This window comes from Phyllostomus discolor, chromosome 3 (genome assembly GCF_004126475.2).
Source record: "Phyllostomus discolor isolate MPI-MPIP mPhyDis1 chromosome 3, mPhyDis1.pri.v3, whole genome shotgun sequence".
NCBI lineage: Eukaryota > Metazoa > Chordata > Mammalia > Chiroptera > Phyllostomidae > Phyllostomus > Phyllostomus discolor.
In genome coordinates this window covers 147685702-147699817 of record NC_040905.2, presented here as the reverse complement: position 1 = coordinate 147699817, position 14116 = coordinate 147685702, and the positions used below count along the sequence as shown (strand labels likewise).

Genomic DNA, 14116 nt, shown 5'->3' with positions numbered 1-14116 from the left:
AAATAAAACTTCTCCAGGATATGCTTATTTGGTGAACATGGAAATACCCAAGCAGTAATGTAATTATCTTGCTCACACATCCTCATTTATAATTCAGTAACCTATTGGGAACACTTATGGTGAACTGGGAAATGTTAGATCTGTTATCTTTGTGTTTTCCAAAGAAATTTTAAGATAATTTTGGCTATAGAGTTTGCATGCTGATTTATGCTGTGTTTGTTACAGGGAAGAATAGCAGAGCTGGAGGTGCAATTAAAACATGGAAAAGAAGGAGCTGAGGAGGTGCAATACAAAAAAAGCACAGCCTGGCTCTGGTAAGGGGGCAAGGAAAATGGCAGTGCCGTGATGTTGTGGGAAATGAACTTTGAGAAGGTGGCTACTTCAAAGGCTTTAATGTTGGGGCTTTTAACTTCTATAAGAGTCTGAGGTGGGGGGAGGGAGGGAGGAAACTGAAGATCTGATAGCTGTGGTTTTCATCTCCTTAGATATAAGAAGGAGGGCTTTATTCATAAATTTTATTTTTTTCTAAAGCAGTGTAGAAATTGTTTTCTTTCCCCTTTTTTCCTTATAACTGATCATTTTGTATGCTTTTGAGTAATTTTTTTTTGCTTTTCCCCACTTAATTTATTGTCTTCCTAACTCACATTTAGTTATGAAATACCTTCTACTCCTTTGCTCCTTCCTTCCCAAGACGGCTTCATTATTAGGAGCAACTTTACCACATTAAGGCTTTAATTTCTTTGGCAGACATCTCCTTGTGAATTCCCACTATATTTTCAAGAAATGTGTAAATGCTGGCACATTAAAGGCAATTTGAATTGTTACATGGGTTGGGATTAATACATTGTCAAATTAATGTTGCAGCAGCCTAAATCTAAGAAAAGTGCCTGGAATCTAAATAGTTTTGCCTACAGCCACTGGTTTCTTTAATCTAAAAACCTGTTCAAAGGTTACTTGGTTTTAGATTTTTTTATTACTGACAGTTGACATATGTAGAAAAGCAGAAGCTGTGTGTGTGTGTGTGTGTGTGTGTGTGCAAGTGTGTATATACATGTGTGTATGTATGTGAATAAATCTAACTTTCATTTTCTAGATTTAGTTTTAAAAATAACATGGCAGTTAAAAACATATGACATTGGATTTATGATTAGAGATTAGGAATTGGATTTTGCTTCCTATTTGCTATTATCTTTTACATGTAGTTTTAATTTCATCTTCTGAAAATGATCATTTGGTAGAGGTGGTATGTTGGCTATACTTTTCAAAATATGTAGAGAGATACATTAAACGAAGAATGTGAGAAACAGATGGATGTCAAGGATAACTGCAATATTTTAACTCTGAATAACTAAAAGTATGGATCTCCCATTTACTAAGATGGGAAAGACAATGGAAAAGCAGGTCTGTGTATAGTAGGAATCAGATTTGTGATTTGCTAAGCCAGAGATACCTAATTAGACCTACAATTGGCAATATCAAGTAGGTTGTTGACCATATGAGTGTAGAGTTCAGGGGTGAAGTGAGGGCTGGAAATGCAATTTGGGAATAATTAGCATATCTACTGCATTTAAAATTGTGCTGCTGGATGAGATCACCTAAGAGTAACTAAAGACAGAGAGAAACAGTCAGAGGACTGAAACCCAGAGCAATTCAGCATTTAGAAATGGAGAAGATAGCCCTAACTGGTGTGGCTCAGTGGGTTGAGCATCGGTCTACAAACCAGAAGGTCACTGGTTCAGTTCCTGGTCAGGGCAATTGCCTGGGTTGTGGGTCAGGTCTGCAGGTCGGGGAGTGTAAGAAGCAACTAATCCATGTTTCTCTCATATATCAATGTCTCTCTCCCTCCCTTTCTACCTCCCTCCCCTCTCTCTAAAAATAAATAAATCTTTTTAAAAAAAGAAATGGAGAAGATGAAGAAGGAACCAATAAAGCACAGAGAAATTTAGTAATAGGTGATAAGAGGAAGAAAACCAAGAGAGCTTGGACTCTTAAAAGCCAAGGGAAGAAAGTGTTTCAAGGAAGAAGCAACCAATTGTGTCAAATGCTGCTGTGAGGTACCAAAAGGTGCAGACTGAGAGAGTTGGGAATCTGATATGGCCTCTTGAAAGTTGGTGGTGGCCATGGCAGCAGCTCCTCTGGTGGAGTTCGAGGAATAAAAGGCAGGTTATAGTAGGCTGTAGAGAGAGTGGAAGGAGATGAACTAGAGTCAAGTATAGACTATTTTAAATGAGTTCTAATGTATGAGAAGCAGTGAAATGGGACAATAGTTGGAGGACTCTTTCTTATTTTAAAATGGTAGTTATTTCAGTATGCTCACATGCTAAGGGAAGTAATACAAGTAGAAAAGGAAATATGATGATGTGGCAGAGGGAAGAGATGAGTAAAAAGAGAGAACTAGTTCACAAATGGAAGGTTTAGCCCTACATGGAAGTCAGTATGGGCCTGTCATCATTTGTAAATATTCCATATTGACCAATAAAAGAGTACATTAATTGTACTACTTTCCATCTAGAAAAACTGATCTTGTACAGTTTAGAGAATTTATTGTCCAGTGGTTTTTTTTAAATATATTTTACTGATTATGCTACTACACTTGTCCCATTTCCCCCCTTTCGTTCCCCCCCCACCCTGCACACCCTCTCCCACCCACATTCCCCCCCTTTAATTCATGTCCATGTGTCATGAGTTCTTTAGTTTCTACATTTCCTATACTACTCTTGCCCTCCTCCTGTCTATTTTCTACCTACCATCTATGCTACTTATTCTCCGTACGTTTTCCCCTCTCTCCTCCTCCCACTCTCCTGTTGCTAACCCTCCAGGTGACCTCCATTTCTGTGGTTCTGTCCCTGTTCTAGTGTTTTGCTTAGTTTGTTTTGTTTTTGTTTTAGGTGTGATTGTTAATAATTGTGAGTTTGCTGTCATTTTACTATATATGTTTTTTATCTTCTTAGATAAGTCCTTTTAACATTTCATATAATAAGGGCTTGGTGATGATGAACTCCTTTAACTTGACCTTATCTGGGAAGCACTTGATCTGCCCTTCCATTCTAAATGAAAGCTTTGCTGGATAGAGCAATCTTGGATGTAGGTCCTTGCCTTTCATGACTTGGAATACTTCTTTCCAGTCCCATCTTGCCTGTAAGGTCTCTTTTGAGAAATTAGCTGACAGTCTGATGGGAACTCCTTTGTAGGTAACTGTCTCCTTATCTCTTGATGATTCTAGGATTCTCTCCTTCATTTTAATCTTAGCTAATGTAATTATGATGTGCCTTGGTGTGTTCTTGCTTGGGTCCACCTTCTTTGGGACTCTCTGAGCTTCCTGGACCTCCTGGAAGTTTATTTCCTTTGCTAGAATGAGGAAGTTCTCTTATTATTTGTTCAAATAACTTTTCCACTGATTGCTTTTCCTCTTCCCCTTCTGGTGCCCCTATAATTTGGATGTTGGAATGTTTAAAGATGTCCTGGAGGTTCCTAAGCTTCTCCTCGTTTTTTTGAATTCTTGTTTCTTCCTTCTTTTCTGTTTGGTTCTTTCTACCTTCTGGTCCACTCCATTGATTTGAGTCCCAGTTTCCTTCCCATCACTATTGGTTCCCTGTGCATTTTCCTTCATTTCACTTAGCATAGCCTTCATATTTTCATCTAATTTGCAACCAAATTCAACTAATTCTGTGAGCATCCTGATCACCAGTGCTTTGAACTGTGCATCTGATAGGTTGGCTATCTCTTCGTTGCTTAGTTGTATTTGTTGTGGCACTTTGATCTGTTCTGTTTGGGCCATTTTTTTTTTTTTTGTCATGTCATACCTGTTAAGTATGAGGGGTGGAGCCTTAGGTGTTCACCAGGGCAGGGCAACCCAGTACTGGGTTGTGGCACAGTATGTGGAGGCGGGGTCTGAGAGAGAACAATGGTACTTTCTCCACTCTCTGTTAGATCCCAGTCCCCTCTGCCGCTTCCCCCAAGCAAACTGGGCCCTTCTGGCATTGATTTACATGTGGGTGGGCTTGTATACATTCTAGGACCCTATGGGTCTCTCCAACGAACTCTCCTGTGAAGCTGGGGGTCTCGCCCTGTGCCTCAGCCCCCACTGGTGTTTTCAGTTAGTGTTTCAATGCCTTATTTCCCAGCGCTGGAACCCTGGGCTGGGAGGTCTGTCTTGCTCCCCTGTTTCACCTGATTTATCTGCACTGGAATGTGGGACTGCCTAGTCAGCCAGCCGCCTTGCACACAGTGCCTTGCTTCACAATTGCCAACTCACTGGGTCTGCCCATTGCCACCCCGCACCCGGGGTCTGCCAGCCGCCACCTGCACACACAGGGTCCGCCTGCTGCCATCTTGTGTGCCCGGGGTGCCTTGTGCACTTGGTGCCACTGCTTTTTGTGCTGCTACCCCTCTCCACCTGGCTGGCTGTCCAACCCCACCCCCTTCACTGGCCTGGATGAATGTGTCTATTTTAACTGCTTGGTTGTCTGACTTCTATACAGTTCAATTTTCTCTCAGTTCTGGTTGTTATTTTGTTTCTGAATTGTTGTTGTCCTTATTTCGGTTGTGCAAGGAGGCACAGTATGTCTACCTATGCCTCCATCTTGGCTGGAAGTCCTGTCCAGTGGTTTTATAAAATACAAGTTAAAAGTCTATAGGACAGTTTGCTACTGAAAAACTTAAGAAAAGGCTCTTAGGAATGACATTTCTCAGAGTGTGGGGAATAGCTAGGATTTTGTTAGATTTCGAATGAAAATATGAATGCAAATATAACTTTTATTTGCAAAATGTCATAATATTTATAGAAACTTTGAATCTATAAAACTCAAAGTAGATAGTGAAAATGTCTGTATCCTCTTCAAAATGTAAAGGTGGCAGTCTGTGATTGTTTTTCACTTTATCTCAAGGCTTATATACTGAAAAAATTTGTTATTCTGTGAATATTTGAATTGAGCATACCTTCCTTCAAATTCACAAGTGTAGTTATTTTGTTTTAGCTTCAGAGTGATTTTATAACCAATGTTTTTAGCTTTATTTCATATACATACATAGTGACTATTCCATTATCTACAATTCAGAAATAGTAAATTACTGTTTTGGTGAGTTCTTGTGCATGAAAGAAAGTAAATGTCTTAGTTCAGGCTGTTATAACAAAAATACCACAGATTTGGCTTAAACAACAAGATATTTATTTCTCACAGTTCTGGAGGCTGGGAGATCATTGCTGCCTTCTTCCTGTGTCTTCAGGTGGCAGAGGCAGACAATGAGAGAAGGGAGGGAGCGGAGAGAAAGAAAGAGGAGAGAGGACAAAGAGCGAGTTCTCTGGTGTCTCTTTTTATAAGGACTCCACCCTCACGACTTCCCAAGGGTCCCATGTACCATACCCTACATTGGGAGTTAAGATTTCACCATGTGAATCTGGGGGGATGCAAACATTCAGACCACCATAGACAATAGTATAAAGGACACACATACTCTCCAGTCAGTTCATGAGGTGACACCGTTACAACACTGCCTACACACCCCTCCTTAGTTATATTCACCTCCTTCTCCCTCCACTAAGTGACCAAAGGAATAGGAAGATGGAAGTCTTTGAAGTAAAGCCCTTATTACAATTATTTCTCATTACACTAAAATTCTACATATACGGTGTTTAGATCTGGAATAATTTCTAGAGGTTCTTATTAATTGGTGAATAAGCCAAAAGATTGCATTTTTGCTCATAAACTCTTATACCTATTTTCTTTCCATCATTATTGCAGGGTTCGAGACATGTTGACTGATGAGATCACCAAGTCAGCTGCAAAGTAAGATCTGTTTACTCTCTTGCCAAAAATTTTCTATAAACCTTTTTTTCCATGCCATGTACATATGATTTGCCCTTTTAGGTATTTCATAACTTTAAGAATTTTAAAGGACTTTTCAATTATTTTTTTTAAAAACCAGTTATTATCCTTTCTCATATTAAGTTAATTCTTAGTACATGTCTTTTTGTGAAAATACAGAAGAATCAGTACAAATACATACTCTCACATCAAGAGTCTACTGAGGTTGTATAGGTACAAAGTACCCAGTGCTGACTTAGATTTTTAAAATTCTAATTTAGTTCCTGTGGGAGAGTGGTGGTGGGTGGTAGGAAACTTTGCTAATGTGAATTAATAAGTAGATTATTAAATCTCAACAGTCAGCCAGCAAATAAATCAAAGTAGTACTTCCTTTTATTCCTTTTGTGTTATCGGGTCTAGGGTATCTAAAAATCAAATTTTTAAATACTAGAAATTAATGTGAAGATCCAGTAAAAAAAGGCAGTTTCAGTCATATCTTATGGTTGTTTTAACAAAAAATAAAGAATATTACTATCTCGAGGCTTTTTATCTTAAGCCAACTAAGAAAATTATACTCTAATGAATGTGCTTAAACAATCCCATCAGTTTCATTTGTTAACAGGCTGACTAATTGTTTCTGGCAGTAAGTTACAGCCAGCTACATACACTTCTCCCTTCCACCATCATCTTTAGCTGCTGGCATTCTTTGACATCCTTTCTTCTTACTCACCAACCAATACAGATATGCCTTTGACCTAAAAGATTTCATGTGCATTGAAACTCCATTATCCAGAAATATTTCATTGCAGTTTAGTTTATCCCTCTGTAGCTAAGTAGATTTTGCCTTAAAAAATGATTTACCTTAGAGTTAGCTTTCTACCAGTAATTTCTTAAACAGGCACTTAACATGATCACTCCTCAGCCTCATGTCTCCTGAATGAAGGCAAATAGAAGTGGTAATCCTTCATGCTCTCAGTGCTGTGGGAGGCACCCAGATGTACCAGGATGTATCTGTTGACAAAACGAAAACTAAAGTACCAAGAGGCTTCTATAGGGACTCATTTGTTTCTGTTTATCTAGTTTGGTGAATTACAGCCACAGTGGGAGAGCACTCAGCTGCATGTTGGAAGGGAGGAAGTGCTGGGATGGGGGCTGCCTTTCACCCTACCTCTCATAGTTTGTTCTATCTTATTAGTCTACTTATATACTAATATCCCATTTAAAATGATGCTCTGATATTTGCAGCAAAAAGCTTGAGTACTGAAAAAACTAGCATCTTTCTTTTATTTTTATTTTTTAAATTTTTTTAAAGATTTTATTTATTTTTAGAGAGGGAAGGGAGGGAGAGAGAGAGAGAGAGAGAGAGAGAAACATCAATGTGCAGTTGCTGGGGGTTTTGGCCTGCAACCCAGGAATGTACCCTGGCTGGGAATCGAACCTGGGACACTTTGGTTCTCAGCCCGCACTCAATCCACTGAGCTACGCCAGCCAGGGCAGCATCTTTCTTTTAAAACAGACATAATTATGCCTGTCGAGTACCTTTTATATTTTCCATTCTGAAATTTTATTTCAATGAGACTTTAATCTTCAGACTTCCAAAGCATTGTTTCATGGCTAATACCTAAGAAGATGTTCCCATTCTCAGTGGTTCAGAGTAAGAGTAATTCATATTTTCGTGGCATTACTTTTTCATCAAAAATTTCAAAGCATTTTATAGACCTTATCTTATTAAATCAATCCTGACAATACTGGGGCATGACAGCAAGTGAATAGGAGGTAGTTCCAGTCTGGAGGCGAAGGGATTAATGACAGAGCAGGGGAAAAACCGCTCTGCTGCCCTCCCTTTACTTTTTCCCTCTGACTTCCTCCAACCATGTGAGGACCCCACCACCATCTCCTGCCTGCTGAGCTTTCTGTTCCTTGGACCATAGATTGTCACAGGCTGGTTTGGGCCAGCCTAGCACTACTTTGTTCTGAGCTATAAGTTAAATGCAGGAAGTAAAACATCAGTCTACAGGATTAGACTGATTTGCTCATTTGAGAGCATTTGTTTCTCAAGTGTCTGGGATAGGGCTAAGGGAGAATCAGAATGCAGATAAAACCTGATGATTGATGTAAGTTTATTTTCACTGTTATTAATTAGATAGATTCGAACTTGAAGATAAAAATCCCCAAGGGATTGGGTCACTTTACTAATATGTAACATAATACTTTGTCCCTGAGAAAGCATCATCATAGCTCATCCTTTTATGTGCTTTTTAATTAGGTTAATGGCATCAGTTTGTTTCAAAGGAAAATTTAATTAAAATGTCAGTGGTGTTGCCTAGATAAATATTGAACTGATGCTGACATGTCATTATGCAAATCAGTAACTCCTGCATGACTGTAGGGGATAGTTATTTGATCAACAAGGTGATGAGTTTTTGCTGAATCAGTTGTAGATTTTCACCTGACCATCTACTCCTTGAATTTATTTTATTGAATATGTACTGAGTGTCTTCTCTCCCTAAGTCACTGTGCTAGGCATGTAGGGAATACATAGATGATCAAGAGCTAGTCACGGTACCTTTGTGAAACATAGGTACCATGGCCTAAGCATGCGCTGAGTGGACTGTGGACTAATTTTTTCTATTCAAAGATTAATGTCCAAATTTGCATTTAATCTGTAATCAAAGTTCTAATTAGCAATAGTTTTAAATATATCTTTCTCCATTTTATAAGAAACAGTGCGTGCTCTGGAATGTCAAGACCAGTAAAACTTTTGAAATAAAATTATTTAGAGCACTGTTTTAAAACGAAGGCTAAATTCTCTTTAAGAATTTCAGAGTTAAAAAGATAACTTTTTATTTTATCTTGTCTACTATCCTTGTTTGAAAAGATGTGATACTGATTTCTAGTGACCATCTAAGTTTTTCTGTGGGGTGATTAAAACCAGGAATTTAAAACTATTTTTTCTAACTTTAGGAATTTATGACCATTTTGTAGCAAGACAGGCTTCAGGACATTCTCAGCTAAAGAAAAGAGATAAGAGAAATAAAAGATTTAATTTTGGTTTTGTTAAATGATTTTTATGGCTAGGCTACCTAAGAATGCCTAGATCATGCCTTGCTTCTTATGTTATTATTAGCTATATGCGTTCCCAATAATCCCAACTTCAGAACTCTAGCAAAACCTCAGTGAAGCCACCTGCTTGGATTATAAGTCTTCCTTCCTATTTTCTCCCCTACTCAATCCCCCAATATAAATGTTGTTGTCTTGTCAACTTAAGGCAGGTCTCATACAGGGTTGAATTCAGGAACAAATTGGTGAACACAATGACCAAGTGTGCAGAGCAAGTTTTCACTGAGCTTAACCAGCCCCAGGTGGGAGAGAGAGAAGGAAGGAGGAAGTGGATGAATAGACAGATGAAAGAACTTGATCATGGCACATCCTGAGTCCTGTTCCTACCGAATGGAAGCAAAAATACAAGGACACATGTGCATACTAATTTTTTAATACTCACTAACTCACATTCAGTCATGACTCTGTCTTCTTTATCCTACATACCTGTTCCATTGCAGCACTGGGGTGAATAGGGAACAGTTCTTGATTCAAGTTCAGGTATCAGGTCCAGGTTTAGGGAAACATTCTCTGTATTTATGGAAACCCACAGTCAGTCCTAGGGCTGAGAACTGAACTATCTGACAGTATGTGTGCTCTGCTGCCTGAGTTCTGTTTGGACAGAGTTGGCAAGCCAGGAATATCTCATTGTGTACAATTTTGGAATTGTGGAATAATACTACATGTGTATTTTCAAATGGTGAGTATGTTGAAAGGGCTCAATTTCTTGATACTAAACTCAGAAGTCAAATTTAAGATTTTGCTGACATTAGAAAACTACCATTTGGATGATGTAAAAGGGAACTCTCAATCCAAATAAACTAAAAACAGGTCTTTTTTTTTTTCTTTATGTCTTATCTAGGGTCTCAAAATTCATTACAAACTGACTTTAAGGTTGCTGGCTTTGACGTGAAAAGAGATGGGGGAGGCTAATAATGAGTGAGGAAAGCTGCCAGTCAGTTTGTCAGGCTGCTAGGAAAGTGTGCTGTCTGAGTGGTTTGCTGGAAGCCTGTTCCACACACCAGTGCTTTCAGAAAGGCAGAGGCCAGTTCCATCCAGTTGGGCCTGTTTACCTAACTGTCCTTGGTCATGTTTCCAGAATAAGTCAATACATTTATATTGGCCAAAGATGACAAAAGAAGATAGCTAAGGAAATGTAATATCAAATGATGAAATAAAAATTTTAGGAAGAACTTAGGTATGATGAGCTTGGATTTTTAAGTTACAAAGAAGTAGACTGACCTTCCATCTGTAAGAGGACTTAAAAATAAGCACCAGTATCAAAAGATGGAAAAGAAGCTGCTGGCGTCGAGGAACAACAGACCTGTGTTTACCAGATGCAGTGAAGGAGTAGAAGTGCTTTTTGACCTTTTCTGCCCTCCCTATAATAGCTCCTCCTTTTCTTCTAGTTAATGCTCCAAAATTATCTCTTGGACTTTTTGTTTTGTTTTGTTTTAAACAGGGACAGCCCAGTGGTTAAAGGCAATGCGCTGTTAGCCTTAAGCAGCCTTGCTGTCGTCGTATCCAAACATGAAGCCAGCCTCTCCTCAGATGCCGAGGGGGTCCTTGAGGTGAGCAGAGGGTGATGTGAACCAGTGGGGTTTGTCTGTGTGATATTTGAAAAGTGAGGAGTCTCTGGAAGCCTCACTCTGAATTCAGGAGGTTTGAGTGTCTGTCTGCAGCGCCAAGCTAAGCTAGTTGATGGGCCTTTACACTGTGAGCTGTAGTGTCCTTCAGACACTTTGCTTTGCAGCTTTTCAATTTTGCTTTCTCCATCACACTTAAGTGGTCATTTCAATTCGAAGGTACCAATTTTATGCAACAGGGGTTGTCTTTTTGTGATTACATTAGTGGTAACCAATCTTAGGAGGTTAACTAGGCTTACTGAAAGTGAACAATGCTGTCAAGAAATGATAAATAAGCAGTGTTTACTGACTGAAAAAAATTATACTTTGCATTTTAATTGTAGATGTCAATGACAAAGTGCCTATTCATTTTTGCAAGGCATTTATTTCTTAATTAAACATGTGGTGATCTGGCCAATGTTCATTTCCAATATACTTTTTCAGATAATTCATATCTGTCAAAATAAAAAGGCATGGATTTATTTTTCTTAGAAGCCCCATTATCTAGTAGCTATCAGTATCTGGAGACAATAGAGTCTAGTGGTTAAAAGCATGGGCTTTGGAGTGGTAGAGTTCTTTATTCAAATCCTGAAACTTGCACTTACCCTTATTTTTGGACTATATGATGCACTGTTTACCACATTTTTTGCTTCAAAATTTTTTTTCCTGTTTTCCTCCTCTAAAACCTAGTTGTGTCTTAATGGTGTGGACCTCAGACACACCTAGGTTTTAGAAGAGGAAAATAGGGGGGGAATTTTGAAGCAAAAAATGTGGTTTAAAAAAAAAAGTGCATCTTATAGTCCGAAAAAATACGGTACTAGCTCTATGGCCTGCTGTTGGTAACTTTTCAGAGCCTGTTTGCCATCTAAAATGGGGATAATGATACTCACCACATAGGATTATTAAAAGATTAAGTGAATTAATATGGAAAGCACAATGGCTGGTAGGTACTAACCTCTCAATAATAGCTGCCATTATCATAAGCATCACCATATAATTCTTCACTTCTTGGTGCAAAAACTGGACTTTATTCATTGTTATTCAGCCTTTCTCTGTTGCCACAGAGTGTCTTATGGACCATCTGTACTGTTTTTTAACTCATTTTATCTTTGTAACAACCCAGGAGGTAAGTGTAATATTCTTCCCCACATTAAAGACAAAGGTTCAGAGAGGCTACACAACTTTCCTGAGGTGACACAGCAAATGCAAAACCAGGATTTGAACACAGGTAGTCTGGCTCCAGAACCTGTTATTAACTGCTAAACCAGCCAGTACTATTGTACTGATTTATTTCACGGTGGAGTTTTTTTTTGGTTGCAAGCAAAGAAAATGGCTCTCATTTAAAAAAGGAACTAGAAGGATAAGGCATTTGGAAGCTCAAGGGACTGAAAGCAGAGTTTAAAACTTGGATTTTGGGAAAAACAGTAACCAAGTCAAGTTGGGGAGTCCAGGACAGGTACTGAGCCATCTCAGCAGACCCCTCCCCTAGCCATCTCCCACATTGGGATGGATCAGCTCTACTCATTTACTGTCTTTGCATCACTCGCTTAAGATGTAGAGTTCCATGGGTTCCTACACTTTGGGTAGGGTAGGACGAGTAGCTTGATTAAGCATTTAACCAAGCTTCAAATCACAGGGGAGGGAATTCCCCAAAGGGTGCTATTACTAGTAAACAAGAAAATAGATACCGTGTGACAAAAGCTACCAATATTAATTACATGTGGGGAAGGGAAAGAGGTCAAGGGAAAATGTAACAGCAATTACTTACTATATAAAAACTTACTTTTAAACCCAGCATCTTATTTTAATGATGAGAAAGATGAAATTTTTAAGAGAGGAAATGTTTTGTATCCTTTAATAAGAGCCATGCAGCTCACCCTGGCTGGCGTAGCTCAGTGGATTGAGTGTGAGCTGCAGACCAGGCATCGCAGGTTCGATTCCGAGTCAGGGCACATGCCTAGGTTGCAGGCCATGGTCCCCAGCAACCACACATTGGTGTTTCTCTCTCTCTCTCTCTCTCTCTCTCTCTCTCCCCCCCTCCCTCCTTCCCTTCCCTCTCTAAAAATAAATAAATAAAATCTTCAAAAAAATGGCACATCTACCCCCCATATTTTAAAAAAAAGAGTCATGCAGCTCTACAGGTTACTTTGCCCCAGTAATAAATGGGGTTCAAGTTCAGAGTTAGAATTCCACCCTCTCTTGGTCTTCTTTATTCCCCCACTCTTTCGTTCTGCACTGTAGCATATAGTACACAAAACATTGAGAGACCACACAGTCCAGAGACAGGGCGTTGCCTTTATTCTTGATGACCTTGACGTTAGCTGTTACTCAGTACAAACTCAAGATCTCATTACTTAAAGTTGAAGTTTTCAAACTTCATTTAAATCTGCATATGATCAACAGCTAAAGATCTAAGGAGGTCTTGTTAGATTTGAGAATTAATTCCAAGGAGCTACTTAACACTGCACTGACCTTTAGTTTGCATGACCTGAAAATACCATTTGAGTTAATGAATGCTTTTGACATCCACGGTGTCAAAAGCATTCACATGCTTTTGTGACTGAATGACTTTTAAAACTTCTTTTTTTCAATGAGTTGAGTTTTGTCATTGTTTTTTTGTTTGTTTTGCTTTTTTTGTTTTGTTTTTTACATTCTCCAAACTGAAAATCAATTATGTTTTCATAACTGATTAGCTGGGAAAATGTTGTGGTGTTTCTTGAAAGATAAATATATGATGATGGCACAAATGCTAGGGATAATGATCAAAATTTTGTAAGCCACTTTATTGACCCTTTTGTGAAATAACGTCGTAAAATTGAAAAATTTTGAGTTGCTTTCTCATACAGCTCTCCCTTTAAACTCCATATTTTTCTCACTGAACTCAGGAGAGCCCTGAGGAGCTCTCGAATACGTTCTGTTGTGCAGCCCCCATCCTCTCACTTCTGTTAAGTTTTGTATGGAAGGTAAACACCCCTGTTGGGGCACAGGGGGTGTCTGTTTGTCAAATACCTATTCACCTTCTTAGTCCTGGCAGGTCAAGTTAACTTTTTTTTTTAAAGATATTTATGTATGTATGTATGTATGTATTTATTTATTTCAGAGAGGGGAGGGAGGGAGAAAGAAAGGGAGAGAAACATCAATGTGTGATTGCCTCTCACGTGCCCCAAAATGGGGACCTGGCTGGCAACCCAGGCATGTGCCCTGACTGGGAATCAAACTGGTGACCCCTTGGTTCACAGGCTGGTACCCAATCCACCGAGCCATAACAGCCATGGCCTTAAAGTTAACTTTTTGACGATAGCACTTCATTCTTTAATTCAGAATGGGGCTACACCCTGAATCTAGAAATAATGTTTAAGTTTTTTAATTTCTCCATCATCATTTCATGTTTTTCTTCATCTGCAGGTTCAACCTAATTTCCTTTCAATGAAAGAGTGGCTTTCTATGGTGTGTGATACTCTCCTGGTCATTGTGGATAGCCACTACCAACCCAGAGGACAGCTTTTCTCCTGGTTTTATTATGTAAGTCTGAGAAATAAAAAATGATTAGCAAACTCAAGGGTTGATTCTGCTCATATCAGTTATTCA

General features: G+C 38.9%; 1 protein-coding gene across 2 annotated transcripts in view; it reads left to right on the top strand.

Annotated features, from left to right (window-relative positions):
* The window catches only part of FOCAD (focadhesin), a 321941-nt gene that overhangs the window by 245184 nt on the left and 62641 nt on the right, over positions 1-14116 (top strand). For both annotated transcript variants that reach the window (XM_028508513.2, XM_036021544.1), the window contains exons 23-26: positions 226-314; positions 5742-5786; positions 10366-10474; positions 13934-14050. In XM_028508513.2, coding sequence (XP_028364314.1) covers positions 226-314; positions 5742-5786; positions 10366-10474; positions 13934-14050 — 360 coding nt within the window. The remainder of the gene's footprint in view (positions 1-225; positions 315-5741; positions 5787-10365; positions 10475-13933; positions 14051-14116) is intronic.